General features: G+C 40.0%; 2 protein-coding genes across 4 annotated transcripts; one reads left to right on the forward strand and one right to left on the reverse strand.

Annotated features, from left to right (window-relative positions):
* The first annotated feature begins 1,687 nt into the window (after positions 1-1,687).
* On the forward strand, positions 1,688-11,763 carry LOC112291288 (phospholipase A I). Of its 3 annotated transcripts, XM_024538473.3 has the most exons (20): positions 1,880-2,312; positions 2,982-3,705; positions 4,017-4,164; positions 4,274-4,352; positions 4,667-4,820; positions 5,175-5,384; positions 5,542-5,793; positions 5,990-6,152; positions 6,446-6,706; positions 6,963-7,084; positions 7,312-7,473; positions 7,649-7,853; positions 7,970-8,106; positions 8,396-8,537; positions 8,822-9,031; positions 9,453-9,924; positions 10,237-10,444; positions 10,676-10,765; positions 10,941-11,079; positions 11,222-11,763. In XM_024538473.3, the coding sequence occupies exons 2-20, from the start codon at positions 3,139-3,141 to the stop codon at positions 11,233-11,235; spliced, it is 3,735 nt and encodes a 1,244-aa protein (XP_024394241.1). In that variant the 5' UTR covers positions 1,880-2,312; positions 2,982-3,138; the 3' UTR covers positions 11,236-11,763. The 3 variants fall into 3 exon arrangements, with proteins under 3 accessions (XP_090112172.1, XP_024394241.1, XP_024394239.1); XM_090256046.1 differs by lacking the exon at positions 1,880-2,312 and adding an exon at positions 1,688-1,828 and having other exon boundaries at positions 10,941-11,763; XM_024538471.3 differs by having other exon boundaries at positions 10,941-11,763.
* A 1,425-nt stretch (positions 11,764-13,188) lies between these two features.
* LOC112291290 (uncharacterized) lies at positions 13,189-15,454 on the reverse strand. Its single transcript, XM_024538477.3, has 5 exons — positions 15,148-15,454; positions 14,682-14,805; positions 14,320-14,409; positions 13,860-13,958; positions 13,189-13,516 (listed from the first exon to the last, which is right to left on the reverse strand). The coding sequence occupies exons 1-5, from the start codon at positions 15,213-15,215 to the stop codon at positions 13,412-13,414; spliced, it is 486 nt and encodes a 161-aa protein (XP_024394245.1). The 5' UTR covers positions 15,216-15,454; the 3' UTR covers positions 13,189-13,411.
* Positions 15,455-17,813: the final 2,359 nt, after the last annotated feature.

A 17,813-nucleotide genomic window follows, 5' to 3' on the forward strand; every position in this document is an offset into this window, starting at 1 on the left:
TATTTTAAATTATATTAGAATATTTTTTATTTTTATTTTAAATAAAAAATATATATTTGAACAAAAGCACAATAATTAAACTTAATTTACTAGCTACTATGATTTAAGAAAATATATGTAAAACTTATAATAAATTCTCTTTATGTTTTATGAAAAATTACTAACCATTTTACTAAGTTTTTATGCTATTGTTATAAAAACCTATATTATTTAAGTAAATAGAAGGAAGTATAAGTAAGTAGATATGTATTAGGTATATAATATCTTTATAAATTAAATAAGAGAGAATTTCTCAAATATGGATTAAATATTTAGAGTTCTATACATATGACATGTGGCTATTAAAACTTATATTGCAAGTTTCTTATTATAAGAAGTTATTCAAAGCAACTTACAACTTGACCTTTGAACCATAAGCTTTGTGGTTTTTAAAAACTTCTTTGCCACCTTTTTATTAGCTAGTATGTACATAGAAGGAAGACTGAGGCTATTCTTTATCTTGTCAACACCTTTCTTATATTTAAGTCTTGGCTTGAGATTCTTTGGTTTCTTTGTCATTAAAAATAACTATTCTAGTTCTTTATCTATTTTATATTTATTTCTTCTTTATTTATTTAATTTTCTTTCAATGTCACAAGATTATGTTGTCTTCTTAGGATTATTTTCAGATTTATATCCTTGAAAATTGCAATATAGCAACAAATTCTAAAATTGATGGTTATATTGAATAATAAATAAGAGATTAAAAATAGTGACTAATCTTAGTATTAAAATGATTTAATATATATTAAAATTATACTATAGTATTTTACTTATATGGAAGAAATTAGAAAGATACAAAATCTTTAGAAACAATATGAAATAAAAATAAAAAAATTTAGGATTTAATAAAGAATAAAGACAAATCATAGTTAAATATGACATTTGTGTTGTAGGGGCATGAGTGATTCTAAAACTAGATGCATCTAAAGGGATATTTTGTTAAAATTCTTGGCTCTCTTTTTGTTTGTTCAAAAGAATGTATATCAAGTCAATCTTCAACAAAGTTTTATTAATTCTAAAACACAATTCCTCATTGGACAAAAAAGTCTTTGGAACATTTATAATAAAAGTTCTTCTATCTAAAACATTATGGTTAGGATGTGTTTGTCTATATATTCCAATTTTGTTCTCATAGATCCAAATATGATTCAAAGTGCAATGATATTGCAAAAGATAAAGAAATATTTGGAATCTAATTCTTTTATAAAAAATAATCTAATGCGGATAAAAATAGAAACGAGTAAATGATTGTGCAGCCATAATCATATCTCTGGCTATTATGCCTTAATCATATTTTTACAATTTTTTTACAATTAGACTTCTAAACTTCAAGAGAAATTAATCATAACATCAAATTCTGTTAAATATACGCAGACCAGCGTATACATCATACGCTATACACACATACGTTTGTACACAGGAACAATACATATAATATACACAACAAAATACGATCGACTAGGAGGGGGCGAGGGCGGCTCCGACGTGATGCGAGATGTGCAGCGAATTTAAGCTTCTGAGTCGGCTTCTGGGGCGTCGTCGTCGACGAAATCGCGTGGTTGAAGCACCTCGTGCTCCAGAGCGAGCATTGTTACGCCTTCCGTAGCAGGAGACGGAAAAAGCATTGCAATTGGAGAGAGGGAGAGAGACGAGTTTCGTTGGTGGGGTATCGTCATCGTCGCGAAAGTCGCGGTGATCGTGGATTCGTCAGCTGCGAAATGAGCAGACGAGGTGTTGTGATCGCCATCGTTGCTTCACCTCAACGGAAGAGGAAAGGCACTGACAGGTACTTGCCTTTTATTCTTGCCGATCGCGTCGTGCGGGTTTTCGTCAGTTGGAAACACCACGTGGGGCTCCGTTGTTGTCATTCTGGGGACTTGGGCCTTTGTGTCCTGATTGCGCATCCTTTTGACTCTCCTGCTCTCTCTTAATCTCTCTCCGTCTTCGCTGAGTTCCTCCTATGTCACGCTGCGCGTCACCCCCCACCCTCCATCCCTTTGTGTCGTCTGTCCCTTCCACTCCTCGCTTAGTTTCTCTTCCTCTCCACCCCGCTCTGAATTCGCCACATCTGCTCTTGTCATGCGTGGTCTCCAATTGCCTCTTGGAACTCAATGTCTGCCGTAGGGTTCCCTGTTTAAAATGTTGCCGATGTAAATCACGACACACTGTCGACGAGCGGCTCGCGTGTGCTGGGTTCTTGGAGATCTTGTGGTGTCAGCTGCCTCTGTACCACGTGCTTTTTGTGGATATGGCATTTATTACCTTGTGAGGTTCGTGTGCAACCTCTGCCATTTCGAGAGGTGCAATGGGTGTTGTGTTAGAGCAATTGCCATTTTATGGATAGTTTCCCAATGATTACAATGCTGTCAATTACGCCCTCTTTTCCGATGGTAACATTGTCCTATGTTCCTGGACCCTGCGGTGGGTTGCTAAGTGCATATATTGTATGCCAATGACCATCGGTGTTGGATCGGAAGCTGTACAGCAGGACTTTGCCCTAATTTGCTATTTATCTTCTCGAAGTTCTGTGGTCTTTTCGCGACGAGGGTTGGACATCTTGCAGTAGACCAGTTCTACTCTATTGCAGAGGCTGAAATTGAGATTTGCCCATACGTTCCATAGTGCACAATTCGAGATCCAGCAGATGCGATGATTGTTTTCCCAACTGGCTCCTTTTGGGTCCTCTGGAATCTAAATGCATCAGATAGATCTCTTGAAGTCCGTTCTTTCGCTGTGAACGATGTGGGAAAGAGCAACCGCAATTCAGTGTTGTGGCAAATTTTGACTTTCGCATGCATTTGGGAATGTAATGATCTCATGAATGTGAGGTATTCTTGTAGAAGGAGCTGTAGGGTGAATGCACAGATAGGTTATGAACAGTAGAATTGTAAGCACGGTGGGAGATTTGACAATCTCATTGATCTCCTTTGATTTTGCAGTTTGGTGTGCTGCTAAGGATCTTTACGACTCCTTCCGTTGCAGAGATATAACCCTCAGGAGGTCTCAATGCAGTTAGTGAGAGATCCTCATGCCTATTCTCAAATAGGAGCACCAGTCCGAAACCGGATGTAGTCCAATTGCATTGTCGCCCGCACCATGTCTTGGGTTACAGGCTGGAAGAGGCAGGTGGATACGTTCCACCTGACTCTTGGCTACGGTGACCAGGTCCAATCTCCCAATCTGGAGTTGCTCAAGAATAGCCAGCATTTGAAGTCCGACATCGGCAGCGACCTCCTCTCGTCTTGCAGATATCGGGTTGAGCTCGATTGGTCAGCTGGCGACGATGAAGATCAAGTGGTTCTGAAGCTGCAGTCCCTAATTATGATAACACTGCCGGCTCCTCAAGACGACATCCATGTGTCGTTTACACTCACGCCACCAACAAATGAGGAATCGGGAAATCACGTCGAAAATGAAACCTTCAAGAATGTACAAATTAAAATGGAAGTACAGAAGCGGGGGGAGCTTCTCCGCGTTGTGTCACTGTCGAGGACAGTGGGTTCAGGACCATCAGGAGATGGACTGAGTGTGCTGACAAGGTTGGTCGCACCAGGATCATCAGTTGACCACGTTCCAAGAGCGACTGTTTCTGAGGAACTTTTGGGCTGCAGTCGGAACTATCGATCCATTACCATTCTCAATCTCTCAAATTGCTTCCTTACTGTAAGCTCCGGTGTGACTTTTTCAATCCATAGTGTTTGTAACGTTCCTTCGTTTATCGCACGGTAAATGCATTACGTGGTCTGTACTTTCTGTGCCGTGTCATCAAGACTTGCTTTCCAGGCGCTTCTTTGGGCTCCGAGTACGATCCTGTAGCGTTAGCATCACGAATCCAATATTAGTTGTGAATATTACCAACATTACCTGCGTCCTGGCTTGAATCAGGCTTTGCAAGGTTTGAGTTGCTCATGGCTAGAATATCTGCCGAGCTCTCCTTGCATGTTGCTCAAAACGTTGTGGTTGTGAATATGCAGACCATACCTTCAGACTTGATGAAGCTGCCATTGCTAGAAAAATTATACTTGGATAACAATAAACTCACACTATTGCCTCCAGAAGTTGGACAGCTCACACGGTTGCAAGTGCTTCAATGTGACCATAATGCACTTGTGTCTGTTCCAGGTATTCTGCGAAGCCTCAACCCTCGCCGTAATGGTAGAATTACGTCTGTTTTCTTTTTCAGTAATTTTGTCTGGTCTGTAAATACGTCTTACATGGTAATGTGTTGCAGCCGAGCTTCGGCAATGTATCGAGTTGGTGGAGCTTTCACTCGAATACAACAAGCTAGTTCGCCCTTTATTAGATTTCAGGTGAGCATCTACGTGCTTTTGAACTCGATTTGCTTAAAAATCATACCTGTGTTTGACCCAGTGTATTGAGTTACCATACTCAGAGGTAAGACTAGGCGGAAACTAGCCTGAATTTTGAGTGGAGGTAACATGTGTTATTGTGTGAGTGATCGGAGCCTACGTAAAGGCGATGTGGCTTGGAACTGGTATCAGGAATTGCCATCGAAGACTGTCACCAAGTGTGCATGGTTTCCAAGTATTCTCAGAGTTGTGGAGCTTCACGTAGGATAACAGGGATTCTGATGGAGGGTCTATTCTGGTGCCCTCATTATCAGGGCTATGTCCAAGCTACGAGTATTACGACTTTTTGGCAACCCTCTGGAGTTTTTACCAGAAATAATTCCTTGCGCAAACTTGCGTCATCTGTCTCTTGCCAATGTCCGCATCGAGGGTGATCAAGATCTCTCTACCATCAAAGTTGACATTGAGGTGTGCTTTTGCAACTTTGGCTTGCGGTTGTCGTGGTGACCAATCTTGTCAAGTTTGAAGTTGTGGACTTTACTATTTAAAGTTGGTCCAAAATTTATGTTATTGTTCGTTTCCTAATCTAGTGACAAATGAAGTCATGACCGTAGCCAGAGGGGTGAGTTAACTGGATTGCCAGTGCCCTGTTTGCTGTCGCCCTTCACCCGTAATCGCGGCTTCAAATTATTTGGTCATAGTGACCTATTGAAGGAAACGAGGAGTATATGTATCTAGAGTTGCATATATGTATATAAGAAAATTGATGAGATTGGTAGGGATGAAAACCTCTTTTTTGATTTTTTACCAATCTCGATGCAGGCTGAAGCAGCTTCGTATTTTGTGGCATCGAAACACAAATTGAGTGTGTTTTTTGCTCTCATATTCCGGTTCTCATCTTGCCAACATCCGCTGCTAGCATCTGCTTTGGCAAAGATGGCGCAAGATGATAGCAATCGGTCTGTCATTGGCAAGGACGAGGGCGCTCTCCGTCAACTTCTTAGCATGATGCTTAGTGACGATCCTCACGTGGTTGGTTATGCTTCACCGAAGTTCAGTGTATCATTACAGTTTTGTTTAAATGTAACAGCTTTTGTAGTAGTCATTACAAACCTCTATTGTTACATTTTAGTCTACATTCTTATGCATACATTGTGCTAAGCATGTGCTGGCGTCTCTCTTTGTGAAGGTGGACCAAGCGTGCGTAGCGTTGGCATCGCTTGCTGTAGATGGAGCAGTGGGAGTCCGCTTGATGCGGGCAGATTTGGTGCAAGCTATTGAGATGGTGTTACGGAACACAAGCAATGAAGACGAATTGCTTATATCTGTTTTGCAGGTCCTGATGAATTTGGCCTTTACTTCTGATGCTGTTGCATCTCGCGTCCTCACAAAGGAGATACTCAAGCGACTTAAAATATTGTGTGTTCATAGAAGTCCCGAGGTTTGTGCTAACCATTCCAGAGTAGAAATTTGTTCCACTCTTGATGCGATTGATTCTTATCACTAAATGGTCATTCAGTGTATACGAACGTTAATTGGATATTAGCTCTTCTCGGGTATCTATGATATTTGAACCTGTTGAAGCGTATTGAGTCATCACACACTGAGTGGCCCTGTGTTGCTTTATGCTCAAGCAGGTGCAGCGACATGCTCTTCTGACTGTAGGTAACCTAGCATTTTGCTGGGAAAACCGACGTACCTTAGTTGCATCTGAAAGTTTGAGAGACCTTCTATTACGTCAAGCTTCTGGCACCAATGCAATAGTATGTAAAGCTGCCGCTCGAGCATTGGCCATCCTTGGTATGTTCCTCACAATTGTGTGCACCAAACCAGCGTTGTTCTTAGCATGCATCAAATCGCTTTTACTCTTATTGATCTTCTCTGTTTTTGCACAGTTGTTGAAAATGCACAAGTGTCCTTCTGTTGATGTTCAGCTCCTTTTTCGTTACCTGCATGCTTATAGCAGCTTTTATGAAATGAGTATATTGTTATCCTGTTTAGTTCGAATTTTGTTAATTATTGCTCTCTAAACGTCCTAGGATCCTTTTGAGCGTTTACGAGGGTCAAGTGTAAGTTGTTCCGTTTGCATGCAGGTGAAAATGAGTACTTACGGCGAGCAGTGCGGGGCCGGCCCATATCCAAACGAGGGTTGCGGATTTTATCTATGGACGGTGGGGGCATGAGAGGAATGGCCACTGTACAGATGTTGAGGAATATTGAGAAGGGAACAGGTCGAAGAATTCATGAGATTTTTGATCTTATCTGTGGCACATCTACTGGTGGGATGCTTGCTGTGGCTTTGGGTATTAAGCGTATGGACCTTGATCAATGCGAAAACATTTACAAGTCGTTAGGTAAACAATGTAGATTTAATTGTTTACTTATTTATTTTTGGGAGCTTTCTATCTTCTCTTCATTTTTCATTTTCCTTTCAACTGATTCTTGTTAATCATATTATGTAATAGTTCTCCGGTTAACAATTGTGATCAAAACACTAATGGTAGCTGTAATTTCTAACCTATTCAGTTTCCTCTACTTTGATTAGGTTTTTGTCGTGTAGACCCTGTTGAGCTACATCAGTTGTGATAGCATTGTTAATGGCGGCTGCAGGTAAGTTGGTATTTGCCGAGCCAATTCCGAAAGATAATGAAGCAGCCACATGGCGCGAAAAGATTGACCAGGTCTACAAAAGCTCGTCACAGAATTTCCGTGTCGTGGTTCATGGCTCAAAGGTAGCTAACTTCATATGTAACTCGTACAGTAGCTAAAGAAGATTAATGTTTACGATCAATGTCTCACTCTTTATTTACATGTCTGCAGACTTCTTCACCGTGTTGTATGTCTGCTCATTCACTGAACCTTCTGATTTCTGCTTCGTAAGTTGAGTTCATTGTGGCTCTTCAACGTTCAAACGTGGTCGAGAGACATTGATGGGGCATTCTTGTGGGCTTCAAAACAGCACAATGCGGAGCAATTTGAGCATTTGCTGAAAGAGATGTGCGCAGATGAGGAGGGGGATTTACTAATTGAATCAGCAGTGAAGGGCGTTCCAAAAGTCTTTGTTGTTTCTGCTCTTGTTAGTGTGACTCCTGCTCAGCCGTTTGTGTTCCGCAATTACCAGGTATAGGATTTTGCCACAAATATTATCTTCTCTTCTTTAACTGCCTTTTTAATATTTTTATTATTTGTAGTTTGGACGATAATATCTGCTTCGTCTTCTTCCAGTTCTAGCTTTATGTGCCCCGTAGTTGCTATGAAAGAATGAGTTCTCTTCATAATTGTGATCGTGGGTGTAGTATCCTCCAGGAACTCCTGAAACAGCACCCTCGACAAACGATGGGCCGGCAGCCTCAGTTTCTGGCACTCCGGCCACCGCCACCCCATTAACCACTCAAGTAGGACCACGAAGAAGTGCCTTCATAGGTAGCTGTAAGCATCGAATATGGGAAGCTATTCGTGCATCATCTGCAGCTCCCTATTACCTCGATGACTTCTCACAAGGTATATTACCGTTCATGATAGCAGTACAATACGTGTGTGAGCATTGGTTTGGTTAGCTGTGGTTTTAGAACCGGAGGTTACTAAATTTCAAAATTCATTATTTTGGGTGCTGGCAGAGTCCAATCGGTGGCAAGATGGTGCAATTGTTGCCAATAATCCAACCATTATTGCCTTACGTGAAGCGCAGCTTATATGGCCTGACACTCAAGTTGATTGCCTCGTCTCTGTGGGCTGCGGTAATGTGCCTACAAAGGTGTGTACTCTACTAAGCTTTCACGTCCATGAAGATCATGTCTTTTTCTTAATTATTTATCATGTGAAAATGTGATTGGCTCTCTACTATGTAATCCAAAGTCATTCGATTTAAGTTTTGTAGTTTAGGTTCAAAGTTGGCACGTTATATTGGCCATGTCTAATGTTGTGCATTTTTTGGTCATCCTTGAACCAGCTTTTCCCTTTAATTGACGTCAAACCTCAGTTTGATATATGATCAACGCTATTTCAAGTTCACCAATTTTAAATTCGTTAAATAATACCTGTAGGCACGCGGCAAAGGAGGATGGAGATACCTGGACACTGGCCAGGTACTAATTGAGAGTGCCTGCTCTGTTGAGAGGGCGGAAGAAGCTTTAGACACTCTTCTGCCCATGCTTCCGAACCTTCAGTATTTTCGCTTCAATCCGAGTAAGAAAATATAATTCATTCAGTCTACTATAACCATTACAGTAATATACGGTTAATTATTTAAGGCAGAAAGTTATTTTTGGTTCGAAGGTACTAAGCTTTTCATGTGAAATCGTGTACGATCTTTGCACTATACGTAAGTGGTTGTTTTGGCTCAAAGAGTAATGTGAATCAACCCTTGCCCTTGAATATCTGTGACATGTCATGCTTTCTTCTGAATATGCTCATTAACACTGCATGTCAATCTACGCATGACTGTCGCTCTGAACATTCGTTTGGTGCAGTTGACGATAGGTGTGACATGGAGCTTGATGAGACGGATGCTGCTGTGTGGTCAAAGTTGGAAACCGCCACTCAGGAATATGTGGATGCAAATGCTGCCGTATTCCAGGCTGCGTGTAATGTACTTTCACCACCACCGCAAGCAGACGGTCTCTGGCATGACAAAGCTCGCTCTACACGAGGGGGTACCAGAGGCTCACAGCTTGGAAAAGGTTTGTTGCTTTTTAATTTAGAATTATGCTACTTTTTCTACTCAGTGTCATAGTATCATAGTGTAACAGTATACTTCTGACCTTGCAAGATGCCACTTTGCCTTCATTTCTTACTACAAGCATCATTTCGAATGCATCGGGATGTCATGAAATCTTTTGTGAAATTTCTTCTTATATAATATGCAACTCGTAAATCTTTGTAACCTTTTCAATATTAACACTGAAATCTATCATGGTTTTGTTGTGTGTTTGTAATTTGATTGCGTCAGTGAGTTTTCTGGGCTCTTCTATCTTAGACTAGGGATATCTCAAGCAATCTTTGTTGAAATTCTGGCGTTTCACAATTCTTCCTACATACTTGACCTGCATACTTGTTCTTGTGTGACTTGAACCTCACAATTTTGCGCTCGGTTGCTGGCAGGAGATGAATCGGTAGTCGCCGGCATTGGATGGAGACGACGAATTCTTCTTGTTGAAGGGTGTCGCAGCCCGGAGCTTGTCAAGCCGTGGCGACACGCCCGGATCGTGGAGGCTTTTTGTGCACGTCATGGTCTCAAACTAGAGTTGTTCAGTTACGAAAACCCACCTCCACCGATCACTTCTCTACGAACCTCGAATTCACCATTTGCATCACCTTTACTTGGTTCGAGAAGTCCTGGGTTGTACAGTTCAGAACCTGGACTAGAAAGCTTCAAAAATCATGATGGAATTCCTCCTCTAAGTCTTGATCCTCACTTAATGAAAGGGATTCACTCGCTTCCTTCGTCGCCACCTTTAGGGTCTCGGCAACTTGCCCCACCTGTCATGGCTCTCCAAGAAAAGCTGCATGGCTCAAATCAAGTGGGTGTTGTTCATCTTGCACTTCACAGTGATCAAAATGGCATGATTTTAAGGTGGACCTCTTTTATCCTTTTTATCTGTACTTTACAAATGCACTTTTCTCATTTCTAGCACGTTTTCTGGCACTGTTTACTATGGACATTACTTATGCATCAACATTGCAACTTCTTTTGTCTAGGCACAATAATATATTTCGATTTAAATTTCTGGTGCATGTGGGGCTCTTTGTGTATCTATTACCTTCACGTAGCATAATGATGATGGTAAAGCGTCAATTTTCAGAGATTCAATCTTTTAGGTATGTGGCATTATTCGCAATATTTGAATTTGACCCTTCCAAATATAAACATTAATTTCCTGTGTAGTTGGCGGAGTGACCTTTTGGCGGTAGCAGAACCAGGAGAAAACGCAACAGAGTTTCTGCAGAATGTAATTAATAGCCTGCGGCTAGGATTAGCAGGGAAGACGCGGGCGCAGCTGCCGCCAATCTCGAATCTAGCCGGTCTTGTCGCTGGCTTCCCAAGATTTAGCGTCGGTGGAACCCTGTATAGTTTCATGGGGCGTCATACGCAGGTTGGCTTCATTCAATTATCTATTCACAAATGAATTAGTGTGCATCGACTTACACAGGGGAGCATAATAATCATGCTTCAGGGCAAGCTTTATCAGCCTGTATAACCAGCTCTGTATGGCTCATCACATTTTACTGTTGGCTTTCATAGACTAGGCTTTGATTCCAGGCCAACTTGTTCCTACAAGTATCTTTGTGAGCACTTCCCTAACGAGTTAAGACTTAATTGGCAGGTTTTGGCAGATGGTCAAGAGGTGGGCGCCTACATATTCCGCAGAATACTTGCTTCTGTTCACCTTACTCCTGATGATGTGCGCTGGATGGTGAGATAATAGTGAAAATTCTGTCCATTTCTGTATTCTGAGAATTTTTTTTTGTTTCTCTTTCATGTTAATTTGTAACGTAGCATTGGCTATTAATTGGAGTATCATAAAACTGGACAACGAGTGGTATAAAAGCGTTGATGTATACGGACTGACGTGCGGTTCCCGTATACAGGTGGGTGGCTGGCGTGACCGCCTGGTCTTGTGCACTGGGAAGCAAGGGCCGCCAGAAACACTTGTCAAGGCTTTCTTGGATGCAGGAGCAAAAGCAGTAGTTGTTCCTACAATAAAGACGGATATGCAGGCTGCCGAAGGTGATGTCCTGACACGATCAGGGAGACCCAACACTCAGGATGTGAATGATGCAGGTCGATTTGTGATTGCTGACGATGATGATGAAGGGGATTCAGATGAAAGTAGTCCTGAGAGTGACTGGGAAGATAGCGATTTTGACAGGAAGGAGAAGCTAATGGAACGGCAAGAGGCAGAAGAGAAGGATCTGGCTGCTTTTGTCGGTGTTATTTACGATGCCCTCTTCCGTCAGGGCCTAGGGATTGAGACTGCTCTTCAGCTCGCCATGGAAGTTCATCCCAAGCAGCACTACAAATGCATTATGCCAACGACATAGAAGATGCTTCCACTTGCAATGGTTGAACATTCTCTTCTGGATTTCTTTTGATACAGCTACTAACGGACTAGTTTTTTTCTACGTGCATCGATTGAGTACCCTTGAGTGCAAGCAAGTTCAATGTGGTTTGGTAGATTCGACACAACCTGTTGCTAGTCCTTTTGAATCGAGGGCATTTATACAGAATAATAATGAGAATAAAGATGGTGTGGGGCGACTGAGCGAGTATGTATATATTCAGCGGACCAGAAGATTATTAGCACTATTAGCACTGGTTAATAAACTATTTATTTATCCATAAATTCTAACTTTCATTCTTATCTGATATAAACGACTTGATCTGATTTTCTGGTCTCAAAATTCATATTTACATTTTTTAGCAGATTTGTGGAGGTACTCACTGTAATGGTACGGTGGTCTAAGATACAGAAAAATGACAAAAATATCTTGAATGGAGTTGGAGCAACTTTGATTGCTCGGTTCAAAACCTTCAGTTAAATGAATCTCGTCTCTTCTTTTTTGGCCTTAACAGTTGCAGTTTCAAGGGTAATCTAGTTCCGGAAAGTAATGAGGTTGCACAGGCTTTTTGTTTCTTTTCTGTTTCTTGAGGCCAGATATAAATCTCAATGCAGCATATAATTGTCAACACCAACTCCATCAATCAGAATCACAGTTTCTTCCCAATGTAATCTCAAACTTCGAAATACTCATGCAACTATTTCATCCCTTCTCTAAGTTTGAAAGTTGATTTGCACAAGAGTTGTTCTGTCCCTGTCTATGGCGCCGTGCTAGGGTGGGAGTCCATGTTGGCAGGCTGAAAGCAAGCTAGTGAACTTAATCATCTGGGATAGTGCTAATAATCCTCCGGTCCTAGCATAGTACACACAATTCTGAGCAGATGTCTATTACGTTTATCTGCTTAAGTGTCAATTGGCATTGAATTTTAGTCACACGTGTATACATTAATTCTCACATGCAAATCCTCCTCTTCGCGTCACAATGTTAGGCAAATGACAAAATCTTGCGCTGCATAGTACTTTCTTGCCAGCATCGATGAGATGGAAATTGGTAAGAGCAGCAGAGCGTTAAGATGCTGTGAAGTGTCTGAAAAGTAGCTGACCTCTCTGGCACTGCTCACCCCAGCTTTCTGCACTCTCAACCACCCATGATCCAGTCATTTAAATCGTGGCCACACCTGTTCGCTTGGGAGGTTGGCCGTCATTGTCAGCTGAACCTTAGTCGCAAGCCCCTGCATGCATGTATGTACATACATAACGTCCGATGTCAGCATTTTCATTTTCTTCTCTTCGAAGTGGGCATCCCAAAGAACTACCTCGTTATTTTTGTCACTTGGTCTCTGTGGAAAGTAGCCTGGCCTGGCGTAACTTCGTATTTAGAGTGCTGGATAGTTGTGTCTCAGAGCAGTGGTATCTATCATCGAGAATGTATGTGGTACGGGGTTCGAAAATTGGAGATAAGTTAAAACCATTTGAAGATACTCATTTCCCCTCCAACGACCAGAATGTGGAGGGTCTAGTAAGATTTCAGCATCCATTAGATCGTCAGGTCTGGGAAGGATGGATTTTATTGAGCATTCTTTCCATTCCACATCCTTGAGTCAAATTATTGTACCAAGGATATCCTCGTTTCCTTTTGTCTCCAGTCATATACACTCACAACAGCATTAAGGACTGATTAAATAAGACTGAATCATGATCAAGCAGTCCAAAATGTCATAGCAACTCTAACACATAGGGCCTATAAAATGAGATTTCCACAAAAATAGACAAGCTGATTCAAGAAGAGTTCGAGCTGCATAATCATGTGAAATGTCTACAATATGGATTAAACAACGGCAATACACCTCCCTATGGAGAGGCAACCACTTACAAATCCTTGTATCAACTCGGGATAGGATGCTAACAGTAAGCACCTATACGCTAAATTATCGTTTGCTCTCTCCAACACTACAATCTTTCAGGAAAAAGGGACCCATTAGACGGTCAGGTGTAATACGACTACTGAAACTTGGCCTTCAAGGATTGTTTCTTCCTCATCATTGCACGCTGAGCAGAGTTCTTCATCCCCAAAAAGAACAAAAGAGCTCCGAAAAGAGATAGGTTCTGCGGCAAAAGAAGAAAAAGAAAAGCGTCCTGAGGAAATATTTCTTTAAGAAAAATCCAACAATAAAAAACAAAAAAATATCCCAAAACCAAATCACAGCTAATTACACAACGCCAAGCCCTCTTCGACCGAGAGAACTCTTAGTTCAGTCGAAATCACTCTTAAACTGGTCATTGTTATTGATCACATGTAGCTGAGCTTCATTAGTTTTGCTCTTGATTGTCGAGAAGGACCGAACTGCAACTTCTTGCGATGAACTGTTCACTGATTGACACTTAACAGAGAAATTTAGTGCATGGACTATAGGTTCAGGTAAAGGGCGGTTCTGGAGAGAAAACATACCTTCAAGAAGGAGTTGAATTGATGCAAGTAATCACCAGTTGCTATATCATAGTTGTAAAAGTCATGCATAACCGGTGTCACTGCTGCAAGGAAAATAAGCTACAACCGCAAGACATGAACAAGTACACCAGTTAAATCAAGTGTCCATAAATTGTAGGAAACATAGCTTGAATCTCATTCACAGAGGCATGCAACATACGGTGAGTCCTCACATAAATTCAGGAGAGAAGCAACATATTGCTCAAAACTCCCTAGTATACCAAATCCGGATCGCTGCTAGGTACCCTACAGGACAGCTCCCTTGGAAATTCATCGGTGACAGTAACCCCTAAAGTAAACAACTAGATCAACATATGAACACATTCACCATTATCCGACTTTTTAGCCCTTCAATGAACGTAGGACGAACATCACAATATCTTTGCACAAAGCATCCATCCATTAGTGGGTGAATTCTCACCAGTAAATAGGCACCAAGAGTGCTTCCCAAGGTGAAAAGAATACCGCCCAGACCCTCCAACGCAATGGCAACCATTAACAAATGCTTTGTCTGAAACAATGTGCCACTCGAGATACATCAGAGCGCAAATTTTCAAACCTCGCTAGTGATCCAACGCTCTTAACTAAACAGAAACCCTGGCGCTACTCAAGAGAGGGGGGACACGGATTACATACTCAACCTGCATTGTAGTACTAATTCATGATATCTATATAAAAACCTAGGGATGCATTGTGTCACGAGCCTATGTATGGATAGTAGCGAATACAAGGCACAACAACATATGCATCAGCGGATATGGTTAGATCGGCTTTGACGCGCACCTCAACGCCACTTGGAAGAGTCAAGTGCAGGTTGAGAGCCTCGTTGACGTTTTTTAGAAACAGCGAAAACTTAGGGTCCATAGCCCTCAATGCTTCACCGCCATCCTGACCAAAATCCTGGATTCTGAAGCATGGCACAACACAACCATCGTCACATTAAGTACACATTAACCAATTTAAGAATCGAAAGAGAGAACACAATAAAAAAAATAAAAAGATAGCAACAAAGTCCCCACGCAGCTCATGAAATTAGAAAAAGCCGCTGAACCAGCTCAATCCTCCTAGAACGGAGACGATACACGCAAAAATTACTTTTGCCCTAATATGAACTCACTTAAATCAAACACCCCAAAGCCAAACCAGCTCGCTTAGGCAAAGCCCAAAAGACACAACATGCTCTAGCATCATACGAGAACCGAAATCGCCCCTATTTCGTCGTGGAGCGTGAACGAGTGGCAACACTTACTTCTGCCATGCAGCCAAGATGAAGATGGCCGAGAAAGTGACACGACCCATGAAGGACATGAACCCCATGTTGCTAATGCTCCCTGCCCGATCCCTGGCAGCTTCTCCTACAATATGAAACCTATTCTCCTTCAAGTACTCCAACCGGAAGTAAGCACTCAAGCAGACATGAGGCAATAACACACCAACAGTCCCACTAACACCTTGTCCTCTACCGTGTTTCTCAAATCAGCGCCGAGTTCTCGTTGTGCCCCTAACACTCCGTATCAAACTCTTCACGCCTCCCTCGCCCCCAACAAGAAAGCAAAAGCGGGAAAGAGCGCAAGAGGCTCCGCTCTGTCCTCATTCAGCCTCCAGGTGAAAACGAGTCGGCGTGTTGTGACGCTACATAGTGACAACAGCGACAAGTACGTCGTCAAATTGGAAAGCACACAGAACGGGTCTAGAACGAGTCGTCTACATCCCTCTGCGGTCAAAGCCTACGCTCGCACCTGGCGAGGCTTGAAAACCCACCTGCGGCTTTCTGATGACAACAACTCAAACCCTTCGGAGCTCTCAGTTTGAGTTCGCCAGAGCAATTATTAGTTGGAATCTATGACGTTGGGTTGACGATGCTCTGGTCCTCGATATCGTGCGGCTTGCTATGTAGATGGAATACTAACAATGCATACTAACCTTGCCGCATTCTCCGACAAACGTTTCGCTGTAAGCCTGTTTTCAGAGTAAAAGCAGGTGCTCAATTCCGAAAAAATTCACTTACACGAAGGAATAGATCTAGAAAGCGAAAAAAAAAACATTGAAAGAACCGCAAATTAGCATCGACACTCTCGCGGAGTCGGTGGGTCCCGCTAGACGCCGCGAGCTGGGGGCCGCTAGAAGGGGGGTGGAACCTGAGGATGAATGAGGAAAATACGAATGAAGGTACATAGTTTCATTCATCCGATAAAAGCACAAGTGCAGTATGTGAACTTAGAAAGTGGCATTTTATTTATGGAAAGTGGCGGTTGTTCCCCACAGGAGACATCCACTAAAGACCTTCGATTAGGAAGCAGTTTTTCATTCATCCATCACCCATTTGCTATTCCAAGCTTTGAGCTTTCTGTGCTGAACTTCATCGGATATCCTTATTATTTATTTATATACATATATGTATATAAACATATATATTGTTTATATACTGTAGATATATTTTTTCTTATTATTTCTAAAGAGCAAAAATTTAAGCATTAGATTTTAGAAACGAAATAAGAATGTTTCAATTTAATCATTATTATCTTCAAAAAGTATAGCAAAATAAATACCAATATATAGAAACAATATATTCAATTGACTTTGTAAATAATTTCTCCAAAAAGAGAAAAATCAGAGCCTGTTTTATTCTACATAAGTATTTGGAATATTTTTATTACTGCTATTATTCCAAAAATAAATACGTTTTTTAAATATCTTTTATTTCAATATTTTATATTCAAAATACATTTATTTTTGATAACTTATAAAAAATAATTGTTGACCAATACTGATGATATAATATTGATTTGATTGTTTTAGAAATTTTAGTTTCAGTCCTTCATTACTTTTTAATTTAAAGAGAAAAGTATTTTAAAGTTGTACATTTTTCATAAACTTCAGTAATGTTTTAGATATTACATTAGATTGTTAACTATTTTTATATTCTTTGTTTTAAATTATAAATAATGATATATAAAAAACATACTAATTATTAAAAATACCTCCATCAAATAATAAATTACATCTTAAAATTATACAACATTCTTTTATCACAATTAAACTATCTATAAAATATTAATTTTTAATAATTAAAAAAAAAAAAAATTTTTTAATAAAATTAACAAGACTTTACCAACTTCTACCTTCAGTTTGAATTTATAAAAATTATTAGATTTTTAATTCTTTAGTAGCAAAATAAAAAATAAAAATCTAATCATATTAATAAATACACTACATTAACACAACAAAACAAAGGCACTATCATTTGAATATCTTCTCTTAGATATTTTGGTATCCCTCGTGATAAAATTATTAACATTATCACAATTTTTCTTTTTTACTTGACTAATTGATGCATTGCCTCACTACTTTGTAACCTTGCCACCTTACAACATTTCTTGTTCATTATTTGTCTTTCATCTATTTATATATTGTATATGTATCTTCACATAGTGTGAGCTTTGAGATAACAATAGCAAACATGTAATTGAAGTGCAAATGAATTGTAAATTATCTAACAAATTCTAATTTAAATACAAATCTATTAGTAAAAAAGACCATCACATTTTAATCAATTTATCACCTATAATAATATAAAAATAATTTTAAATTAATATATTTATTTTTTAATCTATTCACATTTCTTTACATCACAATATATACAAGGTAATTAATATATATTTACACTTGTCAAGGACAAAAATTCAAAGAATGTAAATAAATAATTTTTGTCAAAAAAATTATCAAAAAAAAAAAAAAAAAAAAAATCAAAATCAAAATTATCATCAACCATCAAATTTTTCTTTTCAAGTGAGACATATATCAAAGAAAGATAATTAAAAAGAAATAAGAAAGTATATATATTCAAGAAGAAATTAAAATGGTTATTGCCAAAGACTAAAAAACTATATACTCTTGAATCTAGAATAAAATCAA

Source organism: Physcomitrium patens, chromosome 14 (genome assembly GCF_059467195.1).
Source record: "Physcomitrium patens ecotype Gransden chromosome 14, ASM5946719v1, whole genome shotgun sequence".
NCBI classification, from domain to species: Eukaryota; Viridiplantae; Streptophyta; class Bryopsida; order Funariales; family Funariaceae; genus Physcomitrium; species Physcomitrium patens.

Coding starts and splice junctions, on each gene's coding strand:
- LOC112291288 (XM_090256046.1), top strand. CDS start 3,139: ATGTCTTGGGTTACAGGCTGGAAGAGGCAGGTGGATACGTTCCACCTG. Junction 6,707..6,962: donor AAACATTTACAAGTCGTTAG/GTAAACAATGTA, acceptor TGGCGGCTGCAG/GTAAGTTGGTATTTGCCGAG. Junction 8,538..8,821: donor GTATTTTCGCTTCAATCCGA/GTAAGAAAATAT, acceptor CGTTTGGTGCAG/TTGACGATAGGTGTGACATG.
- LOC112291290 (XM_024538477.3), bottom strand. CDS start 15,215: ATGGGGTTCATGTCCTTCATGGGTCGTGTCACTTTCTCGGCCATCTTC. Junction 14,806..15,147: donor ATCTTGGCTGCATGGCAGAA/GTAAGTGTTGCC, acceptor GCCATGCTTCAG/AATCCAGGATTTTGGTCAGG. Junction 14,410..14,681: donor CTCTTCCAAGTGGCGTTGAG/GTGCGCGTCAAA, acceptor ACATTGTTTCAG/ACAAAGCATTTGTTAATGGT.